The sequence below is a fragment of the Polypterus senegalus genome, chromosome 4 (genome assembly GCF_016835505.1).
Source record: "Polypterus senegalus isolate Bchr_013 chromosome 4, ASM1683550v1, whole genome shotgun sequence".
In the NCBI taxonomy this organism is placed as follows: Eukaryota; Metazoa; Chordata; class Cladistia; order Polypteriformes; family Polypteridae; genus Polypterus; species Polypterus senegalus.
In genome coordinates, this window is record NC_053157.1 from 228,975,481 (window position 1) to 228,998,943 (window position 23,463).

Genomic DNA, 23,463 nt, shown 5'->3' on the forward strand with positions numbered 1-23,463 from the left:
GGCCAAGTCTAAGATCACTACGCACAATGCCAAGTGTCAGCTGGGGTGGTATAAAGCACACTGCATTTGGAATTTGGAACAGTAGAAACATGTTCTCTGGAGTGATGGAGGAGGCTTTGCGATCTGGAAGTCTGATGGACAAATGTGGGTTTTGCTGCATGCCAGGAGAACTCTATGTTCTGGACTACATTGTGCCTTACTTTAATGTTTGGTGGAGGGATAATGTGAGGGTTTGGGCTACATTCCTTGGTTCCAGTGAAGACTGTGGTTAATGCTACATCATACAAAGACACATTAAACAATTGTGTGATTCTAACTTTGTGGCAACAGTTTGCGGAAGGCTCTTTTGTGTCCACTTGTTCACAAAGCCAGGTTCCATAATGACATAAAGAAACTCAAGTGGCTTACACAAAACCCTGCTGAACACCTTTGGCGTGAAATTTAATGCCAATTGTAAGCCAGGTCTTCTTGTCCAGGATCACTACCTGACCTCATAAATGTTCTTTGGGCTGTGTTGGCAAATATTCTCACAGACACACTCCAAAATCTTGTGGTAAGAAGAGTGGATCCTGTTATTACAGGCCTACAGTGTTTTGGGACTTGGAAACCTCATATTAATGCCTATGATTTTGGAATGAGATAGCCATTAAGCTCATATAGGTCTATCTACAAACCTTGAACATATTTTAAAATTCTGCCTCTGATTATCTTGAAACTGGCAACGTTAACAGAGAAGATTTCTTTATGTAATATTGTCAACAATACTTTTTCAAAGAATTTATGTATTTCACAGGGTTTCATTCAGAATAGCACTGGTGCCTCCTGATACCCGAGACCCACTTTGATTCAGCATGAAATGTCCATGTTCTCCCTGTGATTTCACAGTTTCCTCCTCCATTCCAAACGGCCCGATGTGACTAAGGGTTTCCAGGACTGATTTCAGTCACATAGACCTGTACCTGAAAAGTGTACTCAGATAGAAAAAAAAGATTAATATTTCCTTAATTAATGCACAACTATTTTTTTAATGGAGGGTATCTTAAGATGCTTATTGCTGGTTCTTTTTCATGCTTTTGCCTTTACAAAATGTTAATATCTGGAAATACCTCAATACTTGGAACCATTTCTGCTTTGCTCAGGTTAAAGGCACAATCTTTCCATTTGGGTGGGAATAATAAAGACAGACTTTCAGCAAGGTGAGAGAAAGATTACATTTTGCTGCATATCAGAAAAAGAAAAAATAAATAACATAATATAAAAACGTTGTCATGTCATGAAGAGGAAGTGTGAGAAATCTCCTGTAGTAAGTACTTTCACGTTTTTGATTTTGCACATTCTTACCTAGTCAGTCATACCCACACAATTTACCTTCTAAATGCATACGTTCAACACAAAATGCATACAGGTTTGCAGGGCTGTCTGTATGACATTTTGAGTGTTCTTGTAGGTGACCTTTGGCTGAGAACAGTTCTCCACATTCAGAACAAGAGTATGGCTTAACTCGAGTGTGAACTCTTGCATGCCTTTTAAGATCACTGACTTGTGAGAATAGTTTACCACATTCTGAACAACCATATGGTTTCTCCCCAGTATGAATCCGTGTGTGCGTCTGGAGATGACCTTTGGTTGAGAATCGTTTGCCACATTCAATGCAGACATATGGCTTCACTCCAGTGTGAATTCTTGCATGTGCATTAAGATGAGAAATTCTTAAAAAACGTTTCCCACAAACAGTGCAGCTATATGGCTTTTCCCCAGTATGAATCTGAGTGTGTCTCTGAAAATGTCCTCTGTCTGCAAATTGTTTGCCACATGCAGAACAGGTGTAAGGCTTCTCCCCAGTATGAATTCGAATGTGTGCTTGAAGATGGCATACTTGTGAAAACTGCTTGCCACATTCGGAACAGCAGTGTGGCTTCTCTCCAGTGTGAATTCTTACATGTCTATTAAGAACACTGCTTTGGGAAAATCGTTTGCCACACTCAGGACAACAATGAGGCTTCTCTCCTGTGTGAATTCTTGCATGTGTATTAAGATGGGCAATTCTTGAGAATCGCTTGCCGCATTCAGTACAACAATGTGGCTTCTCTCCAGCACGGATTTTTGTGCATCTCTCAAGCTGGTTGCCTGTAGTTTGTTTGCCACATTCTGTACAGCAGTATGCCTCCTCCTCAATGTCATTTTTTGATTCCCTGTCCAGAAGAATGCTGGCTGAGATCTGCTTGCCGCACTTACTACACAGGAGTGGCTTAATTTCTGTATATTTCTGAAGACTGCATTTGAATGAAAACTCTTTACCACATTCCATGTTATCATGTGGTTCCTCTTCTCTCTGTTCCTTAGAATCAAACTTAGGCTGAAAAATTTTCCCACAGTTTTGGCATGCATACAAAGGCTGACAATCTGTTTTTTGACACTGTTGTTGAGGATCAGTGGAGTTGTCCCTTGACATTCTCACAACTGGAAGAAAACAGCATTGAAAAGAATCCGGTTTCAAAATTTCTAATCCCAATACCGATTTCTCAATAGTTCCATCGTTCTGCTCCCCTTGACTTTCACTGTGAGCTGAAATTTGATGACATGAAGATGAAGATGGGGAAATGCAGCTTTTCTCCGACAGACCTGCTTTAAGATAGAAAATATAATCAGTAAGTTAAATAATGAAGAACTTGACAGCAAATTTAATTGACTATTTTCACCTCCTAAAATATCACTTTTATTTAATCAGCACTGCTTTAATCAGACACATGGACATTATGACTAAACATATTTTTGTACTGCAGCCTGTGCATGAACTAAAGATGACACAACACAGCAGCTCTGTAATCTCAACATTGGTTCAGACTCCCAGTAACTCACAACATACATTAAAATCACTTTCACAATCCTTGTTGTCTCCCTGTTTGACCATATCCAATCTCTCAAACTACTTTGCAAAAGTTATCGATGTGCTATATAAGATTACAGAATAAGGCCTTTCTGTATTAAAACCAGGGTGAGAACCGAGAATCAATTCAATTGAAAAAACAGAACAGACTGAATTGAATCAAATTAGCTTTACTGATTTCCACTATAGAGTCTTTATTTCCCCCTTCTTCTTTCTAAAGTATTTACATCTGGTGTGTGTCTAAATATGCAAGTGAGATTGTTTATGTTAAAAATGACCAGAGCCTTGGTGGGGCAGCAACAAAAATACTGAAAGCAGCATACCTAATGGACAAATTCCCAATTTAATCTAAAATTAGTAATCTTGGTGGAAAGAAAAAATCACAGCCTGTGTGTAGCAACACAGGCAATAGAAAAGTAAAAAATTCTCAAAGCCAACACAAATTTCAGGGATACAATCCAAGAGTAAGGACAAGTCTATAGACAAGTAAAGACACCTTTTGACTTCTACAACGTAAGAGATAAAATCAACAGCATGTATTATTGTGGGGTTTACACTTGTCAAGTCTGTTATCAGGTTGGTCTACTCTTGCACCTTAAGATTATCACACATACAGATACACACACACGTCTCAGGTGAAAGCCTAATTGTCAGTCTTTACTTTCTTAAATATTCTTAATTTGGCAATGGAGCTGTAATATAAATCACAATATTCTATAGGACTCTCTCACATTCACACACAGGTATCCTTAAATAGACAATGGGGAATATTTCTCACAATATTCTACAGGAGTCTTTATTTCCATAAACCTGTATTATTTACGTGTATGTGCACAAGGCTGCTGGACCAGACGGTATCCCTGGGCGCGTACTGAGGGCATGTGCAGAGCAGCTCACTGGGGTATTCACAGACATTTTTATTATGTCCTTTGCCCAAGCAGCTGTACCAGCATGCTTTAAATCTACCTCAATTGTGCCAGTGCCGAAACACTCTAGCCCAACGTGCCTGAATGACTACCGCCCCGTAGCACTCACATCCATCATTATGAAGTGCTTTGAGCGGTTGGTCCTGACACACCTAAAGGACTCTTTTCAATCCTCACTAGATCCACACCAGTTTGCTTACTGCGCCAACAGGAGCACAGATGATGCAGTCTCCATAGCGCTGCACTCTGTACTCACACACTTGGACAATACAAACACCTATGCAAGACTGTTGTTTTTTTTTTTATTTTAGCTCAGCATTTAATACTGTTTTACACTCTAAGTTAATTAGCAAACTTAGAGATCTGGATAATAACACCTCACTTTGTAATTGGATTATGGACTTTTTGACCAACAGACCCCAGCATGTTAAGTCAGGCCACATCTGCTCCACTACCATCATGCTTAACACTGGAGTACCACAGGGCTGTGTGCTGAGCCCCTTCCTTTACTCCCTCTTCACCCACGATTGCAGGCCTGCGTATGGATCTAACAACATCATCAAGTTTGCAGACGATACTACGGTGATTGGCCTCATCAGCAACAACGACGAGTCTACCTACAGGGAGCAGATCAAGCACCTGGCCACTTGGTGCACGGACAACAATCTGCTCATTAACACCAATAAGACCAAGGAGCTCATTGTGGACTTCAGGAAAAGAAGAAGAGGTTCACATGAACCGATTCACATCAACGGAATGGTTGTTGAGCCTGTTTCATCCTTTAAGTTCCTGGGGACCCACATTTCGGAGAACCTATCCTGGTCCACCAACACCTCTAGCCTGGTCAAGAAGGCTCACCAGCGCCTATTCTTCTTGAGAACACTTAAGAAGAATCAGCTGTCTTCAACTACTCTGGTGAACTTCTATCGCTGTACAACAGAAAACATTCTAACCAACTGTGTCACAGTTTGGTATGGAAGCTGCTCTGTTGCTGAGCGTAAGGCACTGCAGCGGATGGTGAAAACTGCCCAACGTATTATAGGGACTCCACTTCCCACCATTGAGGACATTCAAAAGAAACACTGTGAGCGTCAAGCACACAGTATTCTTAAGGATTACTCTCACCCTGCCAACAAACTGTTTTCTCTCCTACCTTCTGGTAGGCACTTCAGGTGTCTAAGTTCAAGAACTAGCAGACTGAGGAATAGCTTCTTTCCCAGAGCTGTCTCCTTATTGAACTCTGCCCCGCACTGACACCTGCCCATACCTTACACAACCCCTATACTCTTCCCATTACCACTATACTATTTAACATGGACTGCGCTTCCTGCACATATCCCTTTTAGGTGCACTTACAGTAGAACTTATACCTTTATCCTGCGCTTTCTGCTAATTGCACTTCTGGTTAGACCTAAACTGCATTGCGTTGCCTTGTACTTGTACATGTGTAATGACAATAAAGTTGAATCTAATCTATTTACTGATCACTAACTATTATTTAAGAGTATTGTAAGGAATTTTGGTTTTGATGCATGCTTCAGATAAGTAATGATATCTCAGCAACGAATGAAAAACCAAAGACCAAATTTTCTAGAGATGTTCATGATGTTATATAAGCTAGTTTTAGTTAAAAAAAAAAATCACTTTTTAAAGAGTTTTTTTTTTTTGCTGATCAATTTTTAATATTATAACCACCCATAACATGGTAATTTTTTATTTTGGGGATGACATAATATGTAGGCAAAATATACAGCTGGAAAATATCTTTAAAATGATAAGAGAATCAGTGCTCTGCAACTTGTATTTAGGGAGATATACAGTAGCCAGTCAAAGTCATAATTTACCATACTCTTAAGTTAAAACTTTGTTAGCTTAATTCATCATTAATATTAATTCAAGACACATGCAATTTCAGTTCCACGGGTTTTCTTAATATGACCAAATCAGCACGCCACGTTTCACTAAAATCTGTGACAATGAGGTTCAAAGATGTGATGATTTTACTTGGGATTACCCATAAATATCCTTAATGAGACAATGGAGCCATACAATATCCCACAATATTCTATAGGAGTCTCTCACATTCACACATAAATATCCTTAAATAGACAACAGAAAACATGTCTCACAATATTCTACAGCAGTCTTGGAAAAATATCTTTAATTACACAATGGAGCCATAATATATCTCATAATATTCTGTAAGAGTCTACTTAAGAACTTACTTATCACCAGCACTGACAAACATACGGGTGTCATCGCGACACAATTGAAAGTCAACTCTTTTGTTTATGCCACTTATCAACCAAACAACATGCCCTGCTTTTACTGCAGTTGTCTCTTCTTTCAAGGAGTGACATCTAAGCTTTCATAAACCCTATGGGCAGGTAATGTGGCTGCCTCCCATACACTGTCTTAATCTTCAGTTTATTACTTCAATCACTCTAGATACAAAGTACAGCCATTTAAAAGCAATATGGTATTTATTAAATGAATAATAATACCAAACAGAACAAGAAATGATAGAAAATATGTTTGACATTACACACTTTTCATTGGCTGGCTGTGAATACGATGGATGTCCTTGTTGAAACTCTTCAAATCAGTTCAAGTATATCAATTTCCCTTCCTTTCCCAAGCTGTAAACCAATTTGGCAATTTTAGTCCCAGGTGCCCATCTGTTCACAAGTTATAAAGTAATCAGGACAGCCTGAAACATCATCCTGGTATCCTATTTTTGTTTTGAAAATTGTTTTAAAAGTGAGGTACAATTTGGGAAGAGAATATGCTTTGATATTAAAGTGTTAAATTCATTCTGTTCATTTGAGCAAAATATTTGTTTTAAGGTTATACAATTTGTTAACTGTCCTTGTAAGATTAAGTTAATTTTTGATTGTATGGGCAAAAAATCAAAACAACACTGCAACATGATTTGCCTTTTTATACCTTCTGCGAGGGAAGATCACATAAACAGGTGCTATAAATCGCACAGTATGGTTACTCTTTAATTTAAATGGTTTTGTGTTGCAGTTCCACTTGTGTATTCTGTTTCTTCTCACATTGCATATTTCATTTTGCAAGTTTTGTTCCTGTAATTAGTACTGTGACTGTTTACTAGCTCCACACATTTGTCACTACACCCTTTTGTTGGTGCACCTTCTCTTCCTCAATCACACACAGAAAATACCAAAAAAAAAAGAAGGAAAACATCTGACTTGATAAGACGTTAGTTCCCGTAAGGCATTATAAAGCTCTATTGCCATTTGCACATGTGCAGAGGAGAGATGTTGGGGATATTGGAAAAAGGATGCTAAGGACAGAGCTGCCAGGCAAGAGGAACCTAAGAGAAGAATTATGGATGTGGTGAGAGAGAACATGCAGATGGTGGGTGTGACAGAGCAAGATGTAGAGGAAAGGAAGAGATGGAAAAAGATAATCCACTGTGGCAACACATAATGGGAACAGCTGAAGGAAGAAGGCGACTGCCATTGGTATAAAGGTGCCCCAGTAGAATTTATTCACACATTTCTGTTGAATAATTTTTTGTCAAAAAGTCTTTAGTGTGTCAGTGAGAGGATGTACAGCCTTGCTCATAATTGCCATCACTTTTGTCTTCAATATCACCTCCATTATTAATTCTAGCAGGTGCAGAGTATGTCCCAGAACTGAGCCTGCCTTCTTAAACAGCTTGTTGATTCTGTATTGAAGAGATGTTACTGGCAGTTCTAGAACATGTAAAGGATGTCATCACATTAAAGGAATTCAGTTTCTTTCAAAAAAAAAAAAAAAAGAAAAGAAAAATCAAACCTGAAATATTCCATTGACACAAGTATGCAGTCACTTTGCTGTGACACTTGATAACTGGCTCAGATGCTTCACATTCACAGTCCATCTGTTGGCAATTCAATTGATTGCAGATGCACATTTTTATTGTGTTTTTACTCTGGTGTATTGAATGTTTTTGATGCAAGGGAAAATTAACTTAAGTGATTTTAGTACAAGATAGTAACATAACATTAAAGCATAAAAAGGTAGTGTTCCAAGCCCAATTCTGTACCTCTCCCTTCTCCAGACAGAACTCTCACTGCATTATTAATTTTTCAGATTACACCAGCATCACATACCTGACCACAAACAATAATAAGATAGCCTACTGACTCAGTGGAACAACAGTCTAACTCTTAATGCCAGTAAAACCAATAATCTGGTCATAAACTTCAAAAGGTAGATCAAATTAACATCTACTTCGGAGTGGAGGCCATGAAGAAGGAGATTAACTTTAAATTTCTTGGAGTGACTAATGCTTATAAACTAAAATGGGCACAATACATTTTGTGTCTTGTCAAGATGGCTCACCAGCGCCACTACTTTTCTATAGATCTGAGATCATCTCACTTTTCTCCATCTGTTCTTACAAGCTTCTACAGGTGGACAGAGGAGACCACCCTCACTGGTCTTATCACATCCTGAGGGTAAAGGAGTGTGAAAGTGGTACAGATTAAGACTAGCACCAAGGTGTTTAGGACATATACCACACCTGCTGTAGTAGAAAGACAAACAGAATGATTAAAGAGCTCAGCCATCTTGCATGGCCCTTTTCTCACTCCTCTTCATTGGCCCTCATATTGGTAGATTCAGTGACAGTTTTTGCCCACAAGACTGGAATGTTCCTGAGTAGTCAATTATAAGAATAAAATTTGATTATACATATTGCATGCTATATGTATTTTGCATTTGTGTACACTTGGTAATTATCATGACTTGACTATATGAATTATTAACCAAATTTCTTCTCACATTGCAACAAATTAAATAAGATATTAATTTCACACAACCAAATCCAGGCCTGTGCTAAAAAGATTGTTTGGCAAAAACTACATCACTTACACTTTTCATGCTTATTGATGGATGGTTCTTCCTGCTCATCTTTCTTGTAGCACATATCCTTGATCATGTTGTCCTCCGATTCCAGCAAGTTATACTTCACAGGAAGAGAATTTTTCAAAGGTGGACCAGACACCTCTTGTTTTACTGCTGGACATATGTTAAAACTGGGTTCATTCTCTGTTGAACCACCTTCCTCACAAATATCGATAGGTTTATCATTTTGCATTTTATGACTAATGGACTTGTGATTTAAATCTGTCACATTAATATTGATGCCCTGCTCAAATGGCTCTTGTTTAATCACAACACTCTTCAAGTCACAGTCTTCTTGCTTCACAAGCAAAAGGGAAGGTGTGTGTCTAATGGTGTCCCACTCAGAGTTCTCTTCTTTGATGTGTCCCATCTTTTGCACCATCACATCTGCTTCATGGAAGTACATGCTTAAACTTTACCACTGCAATGAGAGGTCCGGAGAGCTCTCTTCACTACTGTAACACTAGCCCAGAGGCTGACAGGTGTATCATGGTGGTAAACCTTATGGAAGAAACTCAGTGTCCCTTTAATCCTCTGTGGAGAAAGAAAGTACAACAGACTTGGTTAGTTCAGAATGAGTGGATGTGGGGCTAGGATAAGAATACAGTCAGCTCACAAATTACTGACTGCCTTCAAAAAACTGAGCAAAAGAGGAATGAATAAAATAAACAGAAAACACAATGAGTCACCTTTTGGATTCAAACATATATAGAATGTCACATACTTTAATCTTAACACAATAAGTTTTAAACAGAAAACTTTTCTATGTTTTGTTTAATTAGTAGATACTTTCATCCAAAGTGACTTACAAATGAGGTCAACATAGTCAAGACAATGTCAGTTAAGGGTCAGTTTTGAAGCAAGTGTTACAATGCTAGACTACAAACATTTACCAAGACAGATGATAAACCATCATATTGATTAAAGATCAAGACAAGTTAAACTTAACTACAAAAAGAATTTCTCATTGAAACCATAATTGATATGGAGATGGACCATATGATTGGTAGATTTACATTTATCTTTGATAATAAACTATTTTACTGTAATATTATATAAGCGATTAGGCAGAAGTTAGAAAAACTATAAATTATAAAAAGGAGACTTTGTACTGCAACTTATTAGTTAACTACTCGTTTCGCTCGCCAACCCCGATGCTTGCGCTACATGCGAGGCTCTTTGCGGTTCTGCCGCTCGTGTATGGGGATGTAGATGTAAAATTTACTAACTATTTTACATTACAGTGGGCAATTAAACAATTAAAATACTGCTGTAAATAATCTATACTAATAAAAGGCAAAGCCCTCACTCACTGACTCACTCACTCACTGACTCATCACTAATTCTCCAACTTCCCGTGTGGGTGGAAGGCTGAAATTTGGCAGGTTCATTCCTTACAGCTTTCTTACAAATGTTGGGCAGGTTTTATATCGAAATTCTATGCGTAATGGTCATAACTGGAAGCAGTTTTTCTCCATTTACTGTAATGGAGATGAGCTTCAACGCCGTGGGGGCAGAGTTTCGTGTGACATCATCACGCCTCCCACGTAATCACGCAGTACATAGAAAACCAGGAAGACCTCAAAAAAGCATTTTAGAAGAAAACATGCATTTTATAATTGAGAAGGCAGCGAAACAATAAGAAGCGAGCGAGTGACATATACAACCATATTCATGAGTTCTGCTACTTGAAAACAAAGCACGATGTAAACCTACACTTTAAATTAAGTTCATAGACAGGCTGCCGCTGGCGTTTGTAATTTAGTGCCTGCCCATATAAGGCCGTCCGTCAGCGGCAATCCAATAGCAAACTGCCACTAAATATTCACGGGTGAAGGACTGTGCTTATGGAGAGGAAGATGAGATGGTCAGGGTGGTGTTTGACACAAACTCAGCGAAACTGCGAGAGAAAGTTTTAAGTGCCAGGACTAAGGTAACATTAAATACAGCCATGGACATAGCACGAGATGGCACCAGCACAGCTGGGAACCTTCGATGCATGTACACGAGCGGCTCCGTGAACTGGCGCGTGCACAGATAAAAGCAACAGTTCCAAAGAGCTGAACAAAACCGAATTACACAATTGAAAAGGCAGCAAAAATATGAAGCGTCTCATACATACAAGCATATTCATAAATCCAACTACTGCGGAAACAAAGCACACGTTGGAAAAAGTCAATGTCCGCTAAAGGAAGACAGTGTAAAAAACCGTGCATGCAGTGTGTCAGGTCTCAGATAAAGAAGAAGACGAGCTGTTTATTGATGCAGTAAGAAACGAATCGATGAATGAAACCTGTCATCTTTACAGCGATTGACAAACACGGAATGTAACTTGAACACAACACATCCTACAAATACGAACCTGATTGAAAGAAATAATGATAATCAAATCCTTGATGACAGCAACACTCAGTAACACTCACAAAACAAATACTGTATATTGACAGTCATGTTACGTTATTTTTAAAATGTTCCCTTTTCTTTTCTAGCTTTTTAACACACTACTTCTCCTCTGCGATGGCGGGTATATATATATGTATATATATATACCCGATCTACATACTCGAATAATGGATACTTTATTAGCCATCAATGATTGTTTTGGTAAAGCCATACTCAGTGTATTCATTAGATGAGCGGTAAAAAGTAAGGCGAGGGAGGATGACTTATTGAGGCATGCAGGCTGTAGTGCGCGTCAACTCTATCTGAATTGCGATCACATTTGAAAAAATATATCTTTTCAAGTTCTATTTAGTCCATATGTGTCAAACTCAAGGGCCGGGCCACATCCGGCCAGTGTAATTATATCCGACCCGAGATCATTTTATATACTGTATTATTGTTATTAAAGCCGGGTATATGAAGCGCTGGTAACACAATAAACTACAGATCCCATAATGCAGCGCTTCAGCTGCCTTGCGAACACTTACGCGTTAATCAAGTCTACCTTATGATGCTGCAAGTTATTGCGAAGCTAGCTCACACGATGCTGAAGAGAAAAGTTGATTCTGAAAATAGAGCCTTTAAAACCGATGGGAGGCTGAGTATATGTTTACTGAACCCGTGTGTCTCATTTGTGGAGCTAATGTGGCTGTAATTACAGAATTTAATCTAAGGCGGCACTATGAACAAAACATCAGGGTAACCTGAAAGACCTGAATGCAATGCAGAAGATACAGAAAGCAGAAGAATTAAATAAGAATCTGACACTTCAGCGGACGTTTTACCCGTGCACAATCACAAAGTGATTTCAATTGAAGCTGCTTTTATGGGAGACACAACCACTTGCCCCACTTTCCCTGTTGCCAAGTAATGTTAAACCAAGTCGTCACTACGGTGTTCCCAAATCGCACTTTGCTGATAAACTGGCGCACTGAGTTTGCACGGCGCTTTGGTGACTTTGAAGAACAAAAAGTCCGTCTACATGCGGCTCGAACCTTGTGCATGTTTGGTAGCACATATCTGTGTGAGAAGCTCTTCTCAGTGATAAAGACTAACAAAACAGCACACAGGAGTCGCCTCACTGATGAGCACCTGCAATCCATCCTGAGAATCTCCACAACACAGAACCTCACACCAAACAGAAACGAACCTGTTGCCAAAAAAGATGCCAGGCGTCCAGCTCTAAAATGACATATGAGCAAAGACAACTGAATGATTTGATTTGTTATTGCTGAAAGGAACACATTTTATTTATATTTCCAGGTTTTGTTATGCAGCATGTTCATATTTGAATTTGTATAATTTTGACAGGATATATTTTTATGGAGAGCAAAATCTTTTGGGATATTTAAAATCTAAGTTTATTTTTATATATAAAATTACATAAGAGTAAAGAAATTTGAATGTTTGTTCTTTTAATGTTTACTTTATTTCTAACTTGTATAATTTAGACAGGATATATTTTTATGGAGAGCAAAATATTATAAGTTGTTTAAGGTTTGAGTTGATTTATTCAGGAATAATATTCCTGTCTGTTTTACCATTCCTACCAAAGATATTTCTGTCGACTAAATAAAAATTCCTTCTATTTAAAATTTAAATAGAACTTGAACAAATCGATAGTTCATAATATCCACGCAGACTTGCGTAAGGCGGGAGTTATCCGTTTTAACAAGCAGCGTATTGCACTGATCTGAAATAGCTGTGTGTGTATATATGTAGATATGTATGTATATGTATATATATGTTTATATATATGTGTGTGTATGTATGCATGTGTGTATGTATATGTATGTATATATGTTTGTGTGTGTGTGTATATATATATATATATATATATATATATATATATATATATATATATATATATATATATATATATATATATATATATATATATATATATATATATATATATATATACTAATAAAAGGCAAAGCCCTCACTCACTCACTGACTCACTCACTGACTCATCACTAATTCTCCAACTTCCGTGTGGGTGGAAGGCTGAAATTTGGCAGGTTCATTCCTTACAGCTTCCTTACAAAAGTTGGGCAGGTTTTATATCGAAATTCTACGGCGTAATGGTCATAACTGGAAGCAGTTTTTCTCCATTTACTGTAATGGAGATGAGCTTCAACGCCGTGGGGAGTTTCGTGTGACATCATCACACCTCTCACGTAATCACGCAGTACATAGAAAACCAGGAAGAGCTCAAAAGAACGCTTAAGAAAACATGCATTATATAATTGAGAAGGCAGCGAAACAATAAGAAGCGGCGAGTGACATATACAACCATATTCATGAGTTCTGCTACTTGGAAACAAAGCACGATGTAAACCTACACTTTAAATTAAGTTCATAGACAGGCTGCGCTGGCGTTTGTAATTTAGTGCCTGCCCATATAAGGCCGTCCGTCAGCGGCAATCCAATAGCAAACTGCCACGGGTAAATATTCACGGGTGAAGAACTGTGCTTATGGAGAGGAAGATGAGATGGTCAGGGTGGTGTTTGACACAAACTCAGCGAAACTGCGAGAGAAAGTTTTAAGTGCCAGGACTAAGGTAACATTAAATAAAGCTATGGACATAGCACGAGATGGCACCAGCACAGCTGGGAACCTTCGATGCATGTACACGAGCGGCTCACGTGAACTGGCGCGGTGCACAGATAAAAGCAACAGTTCCAAAGAGGCTGAACAAAACCGAATTACACAATTGAAAAGGCAGCAAAAATATGAAGCGTCTGATAAGCATATTCATAAATCCAGCTACTGCGGAAACAAAACACACGGTGGAAAAAGTCAATGTCCCGCTAAAGGAAGACAGTGTAAAAAACCCGTGCATGCAGTGTGTCAGGTCTCAGATAAAGAAGAAGGCGAGCTGTTTATTGATGCAGTAAGAAACGAATCGATGAATGAAACCTGTCATCTTTACAGCGATTGACAAACACGGAATGTAACTTGAACACAACACATCCTACAAATACGAACCTGATTGAAAGAAATAATGATAATCAAATCCTTGATGACAGCAACACTCAGTAACACTCACAAAACAAATACTGTATATTGACAGTCATGTTACGTTATTTTTAAAATGTTCCCTTTTCTTTTTCTACCTTTTTTAACACACTACTTCTCCGCTGCGATACGCGGGTATATATATATATATGTATATATATATCCCGCTCTACATACTCGAATAATGGATACTTTATTAGCCATCAATGATTGTTTTGGTAAAGCCATACTCAGTGTATTCATTAGATGAGCGGTAAAAAGTAAGTGCGAGGGAGGATGACTCATTGAGGCATGCAGGCTGTAGTGCGTCAACTCTATCTGAATTGCGCGATCACATTTGAAAAACATATCTTTTCAAGTTCTATTTAGTCCATATGTGTCAAACTCAAGGGCAGGGGCCACATCCGCCCGCGAGATCATTTTATATACTGTATTATTGTTATTAAAGCCCGGTATATGAAGCGCTGGTAACACAATAAACTACAGATCCCATAATGCAGCGCTTCAGCTGCCTTGCATCAGGGTAACCTGAATGCAATTCAGAAGATACAGAAAACAGCATAATTAAATAAGAATCTGACACTTCAGCGGACGTTTTAACCCGTGCACAATCACAAAGTGATTTCAAGTGAAGCTGCTTTTATGGGAGACACAAATGCACCAGTTCACCTTGCCCCACTTTCCCTGTTGCCAAGTACTGTTAAACCAAGTCGTCACTACGGTGTTCCCAAATACGCACTTTGCTGATAAACTGAGCGCACTGCTCACTGAGTTTGCACGGCGCTTTGGTGACTTTCATGAACAAAAAGTCCGTCTACATGCGGCTCGAACCTTGTGCATGTTTGGTAGCACATATCTGTGTGAGAAGCTCTTCTCAGTGATAAAGACTAACAAAACAGCACACAGGAGGCGCCTCACTGATGAGCACCTGCAATCCATCCTGAGAATCTCCACAACACAGAACCTCACACCAAACAGAAACGAACCTGTGGCCAAAAAAGATGCCAGGCGACCAGCTCTAAAATGACATATGAGCAAAGACAACTGAATGATTTGATTTGTTATTGCACGTAAGGCGGGAGTTATCCATTTTAACAAGCAGCGTATTGCACTGATCGAAATAGCTGTGTGTGTATATATGTAGATATGTATGTATATGTATATATATGTTTATATATGTGTGTGTGTATGTATATATATATATATGTATTTGTGTGTATATATGTGTGTGTATTTATGTATATGTGTGTGTATATATGTAGATATGTATGTATATATGTGTATATGTATATATATATATATATATATATATATATGTTTATGTGTGTGTGTGTAAATATATATATATATATATATATATATATATATGACAACAACACTCATCACTCACAACAGTGACAAAACAATTACATTGACAATCAGGTTACGTTATTTTAAAAATGTTTCCTTTTCTTTTCATTGCTTCTTTAACACACTACTTCTCCGCTGTGAAGCGCGGGTATTTTGCTATATATATATATATATATGACAGCAACACTCATCACTCACAACAGTGACAAAACAATTACATTGACAATCATGTTACGTTATTTTCAAAATGTTTCCTTTTCTTTTTCATTGCTTCTTTAACACACTACTTCTCCGCTGCGAAGCGCGGGTATTTTGCTAGTAAAACATAATAATTTGAAAGTAAATTATGTTTCGTATTGTATTAGAGTTATTTGTTGCACAATACAATTTTGTTCTGTTTGGCTTTGAAATGAACACGCAAAAACTTTTTAAACTTATACATTTACTGTTAAACTTCAGTAAAAATTTTTTTGAATTAAATTTTCATCAGTATCACACTTAATTGTGATTCTGTGTTTGGACTTTCATCGTGACAACGCAACGTATAACTGCCCATGATTGAATTTAGTTTCTTTCTCTCCATTAAATAAAACAACTGTTTCAAATGTTTGGCTCTAAAATTTGTAAATTGTCCTTGCAAAAGCTATTGTAATGGGAAACTGTTAACATTTTAATATGAATAGCATATCAAGATCTCCTTTGTTGTCTAATATTATCCGCTGAAGATGTACTACATTGTTTCTTGGATACATCCTTCTTTCCACAGTAATCATGCAGACGAAGACCTTTTGGTGTTAACAGTTGTAGATATTCTTCGGAATTTTGTAAGTTGATGTTTTCATCTTCTCCATGATCACCACCAACTGTTTCAGCAGAGTCTATTGATATGCATTTAACCAATTTGCTGTGTAACCAATCAACATTTTTTGCATTAATTTGTTTGACTTCATCGTTTCTCAGTGCTAGGACTGCCTGTGTACTCATTTTTACTGTTTATAACCCTCTGTGATGAAATTCTTCAATAGGATTTGGACATAATACGTCTTCCTTAATTGGGAACATAAAGTGAGGAAAACATTAAAATGTATAACAGCTGAGAGTGCAGGAAGTGTGTCTGATAAAAGCATTTACACGAATGAGAAGGGAGAGTACTGTGTGAGTTGTTTTCTATGGTTGAGAGGAGGAAGGGAATTGAAAATATCTCATAGCCAAAGTCTTGACTCACAGGACTTGAAAAAATCTTCCAAAATGTCTTGTCTAGTCACAGGATTTTTTTATATAATAGATAAATATGTAACCATTATTTGCCTGCTGATTTTGTTCAAAGCATAGCAAGGCAAAACCAATGGAAAGAGGAACTTGGAGTCATCTAAAATAACACATTAAACAGTTTTGGGGCTGCGAAGCAGACAGACATGTTTTACCCTAGAATACAAAAATGTTTGAAACACTGACTGGTAGAAGGTTTAAGGCTATATGTTGTGCCTGTTCAGGACTGTTTCTGAGGCACACAAAGAGAGCACAAGAATAGTGTTAAACCCTAAACTACAAAGCTCCATTCATGCAAGGAGTATAATAGCATGACAGCAGTTGCCAATCTCTGCCCTTCCATCAGCATCCATCCAGAGGCCAAGCTGCACTGAAGTCCTATCAGCTCAGAAGTGAAATGGAAGTCTGATACCTGGGGCACATTCAGTGTCCAGAAATGGCTATCCATCCATGTTGTGCTGCTGTCTCATCCATTTTCACTTTGCTTTACTTTGAGAACATTTCAAAGGCTAAAAGTCAGAATCAAAATTCACTACATTGGCCAGGTACACTCGCATGTACCAGGACTTTCTCTTAGTAGCATTAACAGAAACATATAAGGAATACACAAATATAAAATATAAAATAGTACAACAAAAACAAAAAATATATATATTGAATTAAATAAAAAGTTAGTCATCAAATTGCAGTTGGGTGCAGTCTAACTAGTTACACACAACAAAAAATGTGTGAATGCTTGTAAACAACATACTACATAGCAGCTGGAAGATGAAACATTAAAGTAGTGCAAAACTGCTAAGCAGGGTGTGCAAATAAGCGTGCTTGTGTAGAGGTACAAAGGTACTGAGTAAAAACTCAGACCCAGTTAATCAGTTTAACTGCACTGTATGTAAGTTAGGGGTTGTTTTAGTTTTTACCACTCAAATGTGTTTGACAGAGAAATGTCTTTGGAATTGGTGGTGCCCTGGATGAGACAGATCAGCAATGATCTTTGTAGTATTCTTCCTTAACCTGGACTTACAGTATATAAGATATGAATGGGAGGGAAGTTACAGCCTCTGATGATACACTAAAGAGTAACATTAGCCTGAGCAGCGGCAACGCTAAACCAGACAGTAACAGATGAGGTCAGAAAGGATTCAATGATGGCTGTGTAAAACTGGGCCATTACTGCTGGGGGAAACTGAATTTCCTCATATGAGCAGGAAAAACATCCTCTGTTGGGCTTTCTTGACAATACATATGATGTTCTCGATCCAGTTAAGGTTTTAACAACACAGTGCCCAGAAACGTAAATGGACAGCAAGTGTCTGTTTCCTGAACTATAATAAATCCACAAATTATGTGTAATAAACTGGAATGACACAGGGAATAAATATTGAACACATGAAAAAAGGAGGTGCAAAAAGACATGGTAAGCCAAGAAACCAGCTGAAATCTGTCAGTATTTAGAAAGCAAATTAATATCAGCTGGTTTAGACCTAACTGATGGCCTATAAAAAGGTTTCTCATTACCAAGGTGTTACCTAAGAAACATCTCATGATGGGTAAAAGCAAAGAGCTCTCTCAAGACCTTTGCAACCTTATTGTTGCAAAACATACTGATGACATTGGTTACAGACATATCTCTAAACTTATGAATGTTCCAGTGTGCACCGTTGGGGCCATAATCCGGAAGTGAGAAGAACATCATTTCACCATAAACTGGCCACGACAAGGTGCTCCTCGCAAGATTTCCGACAGAGGAGTCAAAACAATAATCCGAAGAGTTGTCCAAGAGCCAAGGTCCACTCGCGGAGAGTTTCAGAAAGACCTGGAATTAGCAGGTACAGTTGTTTCAAAGAAAACAATAAGTAATGCACTCAACTGCCATGGCCTCTAAGCACACTCACTGCGCAAGACTCTGCTGCTAAAGAAAAAGCATGTTGAAGCTCGTTGAAAGTTTACTGCACATTCATTTAGACAAATCAATGAAATACTGGGAGAAAAGATTCTGGTCAGTAGATACCAAAATTGAACTCTTTGGATGTCATTGCACACAACATGTTTGGAGGAGAAATGGCACTGCACAACACCACAAAAACGCCACACCAACAGTGAGTAATTGAAGGACGGATGAATGGAAAAATGTACAGGGACATTCTAGGTAAGAATCTGTTGCCATCTACTAGGGTGTTGAAGATGAAGTTAGGGTGGACATTTCAGCAAGACCACGATCCCAAACACACAGCCAAGGAAACTCTCAATTGGTTTCAGAGAAAAAAAAATAAAGCTGCTAGAATGACCCAGTCACTCACCCCACTTGAATCTAATTGAAAGTCTTTGGAAAGAACAGAAGAGAGAACAGAGTTCATAGAAGAGGCCCCTGGAACCTTTTAGATTTGAAGACAGTTTGTGTGGAAGAATCATACCTGAGCAATGCAGGTGACTGGTTCCTCCATGCAGGAGGTGTCTTGAAGCTGTCATTACCAACAAAGGCTTTTCTACTAAGTATTAAACAAATTTTAGTAAGTGTGTTCCATACTTATTCTCTGTGTCATTCCACTTTATTACTCATAACTTATGGACTTACTTGTTATGATTTCTTTGTATGTGTGGACTAATTGGGTTGTTATCGACATCCAGCGAAAATGTCATGTCAATAGCACGTATAATGCGTGAAATAAAAGTTTACACCTGCTTTACTAGAGGGTTAAATAAATAAATAACATCAGTGTAGTCAACCCTGAGGTTGTTAGAGTGTGAGCAGAAGTAAGCCGATAAATGCAGATGGCTTCAAACTGGTACCTAGGCAGGGGATTATACACTCACCTAAAGGATTATTAGGAACACCATACTAATACGGTGTTTGACCCCCTTTCGCCTTCAGAACTGCCTTAATTCTACGTGGCATTGATTGAACAAGGTGCTGAAAGTATCCTTTAGAAATGTTGGCCCATATTGATAGGATAGCATCTTGCAGTTGATGGAGATTTGTGGGATGCACATCCAGGGCATGAAGCTACCGTTCCACCACATCCCAAAGATGCTCTATTGGGTTGAGATCTGGTGACTGTGGGGGCCATTTTAGTACAGTGAACTCATTGTCATGTTCAAGAAACCAATCTGAAATGATTCGAGCTTTGTGACATGGTGCATTATCCTGCTGGAAGTAGCCATCAGAGGATGGGTACATGGTGGTCATGAAGAGATAGACATGGTCAGAAACAATGCTCAGGTAGCCCGTGGCATTTAAACGATGCCCAATTGGCACTAAGGGGCCTAAAGTGTGCCAAGAAAACATCCCCCACACCATTACACTACCACCACCAGCCTGCACAGTGGTAACAAGGCATGATGGATCCATGTTCTCATTCTGTTTACGCCAAATTCTGACTCTACCATTTGAATGTCTCAACAGAAATCGAGACTCATCAGACCAGGCAACATTTTTCCAGTCTTCAACTGTCCAAATTTGGTGAGCTCCTACAAATTGTAGCCTCTTTTTCCTATTTGTAGTGGAGATGAGTGGTACCCGGTGGGGTCTTCTGCTGTTGTAGCCCATCCGCCTCAAGGTTGTGCATGTTGCGGCTTCACAAATGCTTTGCTGCATACCTCGGTTGTAACGAGTGGTTATTTCAGTCAAAGTTGCTCTTCTATCAGCTTGAATCAGTCGCCCATTCTCCTCTGACCTCTAGCATCAACAAGGCATTTTCGCCCACAGGACTGCCGCATACTGGGTGTTTTTTCCTTTTCACACCATTCTTTGTAAACCCTAGAAATGGTTGTGCGTGAAAATCCCAGTAACTGAGCAGATTGTGAAATACTCAGACCGGCCCATCTGGCACCAACAACCATGCCACGCTCAAAATTGCTTAAATCACCTTTCTTTCCCTTTCTGACATTCAGTTTGGAGTTCAGGAGATTGTCTTGACCAGGACCACACCCCTAAATGCATTGAAGTAACTGCCATGTGATTGGTTGATTAGATAATTGCATTAATGAGAAATTGAACAGGTGTTCCTAATAATCCTTTAGGTGAGTGTAAATATGAAAAAGTAATGCTTTGGTTTCACACTTAAACACTTAATCAGGAGAATAGGATCATCTCTTATGGTCCATCTGCAATAAAACACATGGACAATTAGGAAGGTATTCATAGAAGAGGAAAGTCTTCAGATGCTTCCTAAGGTGAATTTACGATTTGTTTGTTTGAAGTATTTTTTCAAACTCATAGTCCAGTTCGCTTAGTTAGATGTTGACATGACAATCATACTCTAGTGTGGACCAAAGCAACTGAATCTAGACCCTATAGAAACCGTGATCTCGGTGCAATACTGAGTGAACTCTGGAGCAGTTCAAATGAGGTATGAATGTGGTGTGACACCGGACAAATCTTATCTCAGGAAATACTGGCCATTATAGGATACATTTTAGCTTGTAACTGATCAGTATAAACACCTGATTTAGCCTCATTATCTGTCTCACAATTATAAAGCAGTTGACCATGTTAAAAAAATTATACTTGTGATCAGGTCGATCAAATCACATACCAAGCTGGTGAGAGAAACACATGCCCTGTGTGACTAATGGTTAAACCCCAAATAAACTTGCACTAAAATGAGTGATGTGCAAGGGTGGGCTTTTTTTCAATATGATTGCACCTCGGACATGATGTGTGCACCAAAGTTGCACTGACTTTGCTACTATTTAGTAAATGTTAAAAACATCCCAAACTGAATATTTAAAATTTACAGGCCTAAAGACAGAAGACATGTGACCCGAGATGAACTAAAAAGAGGTGACATTCATATAGTGGGTGGAGAGTTAATATGCAACATTATACATTCCAAGCACATCACAAGCTCACTGTCTGAACAAAAGTGAACCACAACACTGTTTGCTCTCAACAGAGCAGGCTCTGTTCTGTACAGTCGCCTGCATAAAACGTACTGCATTCTTTCTGTGGCATGCAAAGTAATGCATAGTAAGCACATAATAAACAAAACATAGTTATTGCAAATGTGGTGGCTTGATAGCTGTTCATAATAAATTTTCCCAGGAAAAAATTGTTTCTACCCAATGAAAGATGTCCACAACATGATTATTGTTACTTCTGGCTCACTTCACTGTTTGCTGTGTGAAACACAATCAAACTAACTGGTGACTGAAACAAAGTACATAATCATCTCCCGATTCAAAACAAACCATACACACAAGGAGCAAGAAAATGCCCCGAAATATATCGAGGGAGTCAGCAGTTCTAATGAACGCAGAAGCAACTCGTCCCACCAGCGACCGGCTGCACATTAAGAGTCTCGATTGAAAATGGATGCCATGTGGAGGTGGCATGATCAGAAGCCATTTACTGTCATGCATTATGTGTCTTGATATTGTTTGCTGTTGTTCACCATCAATTCCCATTAACATTTTTTGATCACGAGTTTGGTTGTCTCCGTAAAACATGACATTAACATTTTCCCCCAAGTCATAACTACAAACAACACAGAGTAAAGGGCAGATTAAAAAATATCAATTTTGGATGTAATATTTCTTTAAAAAGCAAGTCAATTAAAAAGAGGATGTAATTGTAATTGGTTTCTAATGAAGAAAGTGACTGGAATGAATACGTGAAGTCACTGCAGCCCTCGTTTAAAAGAAAACGTTTCTGGAGTGTAAACACGAGGAGAACACGCAGACTAAACACGGACCCACCAGACATTATTCGTGAACATCATGTCAATCACTTATTTAAAGGAAACACAAGAACCAATACAGTCTGTGTCGGATACACGCTTGGTGTTACCCGTAATAACAAACCAATTCGATCAGAAACGGAAGGCTTTCGACAAAATGACAAAGACAACCTTCTCGAATCCAACGTCAACCACAGCCGGACAACACACGGGGTAAAGCGGCTTGGATGAGAAACTGACCGAAAGAACAGCAGCCATTAGAGGTTAGGAGCGCACGACAACGGGCGCTACATTAATTTTCAACAACTCTGGTTTGGCACACCGACTTGCTTGTACGACCGAAAGTGGCACTGATTCGCTGCGGGAGGGCACTGCTGCCCGCGACGACCCTCTGTCACATGTTCCTTTTGCTGTCTTTCGCTAATTCTATGTATCCAATTAACCCGTCCGCACTGCCCACCTCTCCTTTATCGGGCCTCCAACGAGCTCTTTCACCCGTCCGCGCTGCCTTCTTCATTGTCCTTGGGTTTGCAGGCCGCTCCGCTCCGCTCCCCGGCACTCGCATTAAACCTTCTACATATTTAATCTCCATATCCCATTTCTCTTTCTTACGAGGACGTACCTCTGTTGCTTCGGTAGCTCACTCTGACAGCTTCATGAACACGGAAGTAGAGGACATGTTACAACTCACAGCAGCTTCTTCCTGTTGACGGTGAAGGCGGTCAACTGGGCACTTCAGTAGGCACCCTACTGCCACCTCCCTACTCGGATGAATAACTGTATTAGTAAACTGCAAGTGTATGCAGACCAGCGGTTTCCAAAGTTAGTCCTGCGAATGCAGGCTGTTGTTCCCACCAGTTTCCCAACGAGTGAGCCATTTTCTGCGTCATTGATCCCATTTCTTTAGCTGGGTATTTTGGTTCCTTCTGTTACTCTGCATTTAGACTAATGTTTTAAGATTTCCACACGACA

At 38.9% G+C, this 23,463-nt stretch overlaps 1 protein-coding gene across 3 annotated transcripts; it reads right to left on the reverse strand.

Annotated features, from left to right (window-relative positions):
• Positions 1 to 1,005: 1,005 nt before the first annotated feature.
• LOC120528100 (gastrula zinc finger protein XlCGF57.1-like) lies at positions 1,006 to 23,463 on the reverse strand. Of its 3 annotated transcripts, none has more exons than XM_039752124.1 (3): positions 23,114 to 23,463; positions 8,701 to 9,267; positions 1,006 to 2,625 (listed from the first exon to the last, which is right to left on the reverse strand). In XM_039752124.1, the coding sequence occupies exons 2-3, from the start codon at positions 9,137 to 9,139 to the stop codon at positions 1,346 to 1,348; spliced, it is 1,719 nt and encodes a 572-aa protein (XP_039608058.1). In that variant the 5' UTR covers positions 9,140 to 9,267; positions 23,114 to 23,463; the 3' UTR covers positions 1,006 to 1,345. The 3 variants fall into 3 exon arrangements, with proteins under 3 accessions (XP_039608058.1, XP_039608059.1, XP_039608060.1); XM_039752125.1 differs by having other exon boundaries at positions 22,952 to 23,463; XM_039752126.1 differs by having other exon boundaries at positions 1,006 to 2,622; positions 23,114 to 23,461.

Coding starts and splice junctions, on each gene's coding strand:
- LOC120528100 (XM_039752124.1), bottom strand. CDS start 9,139: ATGTACTTCCATGAAGCAGATGTGATGGTGCAAAAGATGGGACACATC. Junction 2,626..8,700: donor CATCAATAAGCATGAAAAGT/GTAAGTGATGTA, acceptor TCTATCTTAAAG/CAGGTCTGTCGGAGAAAAGC.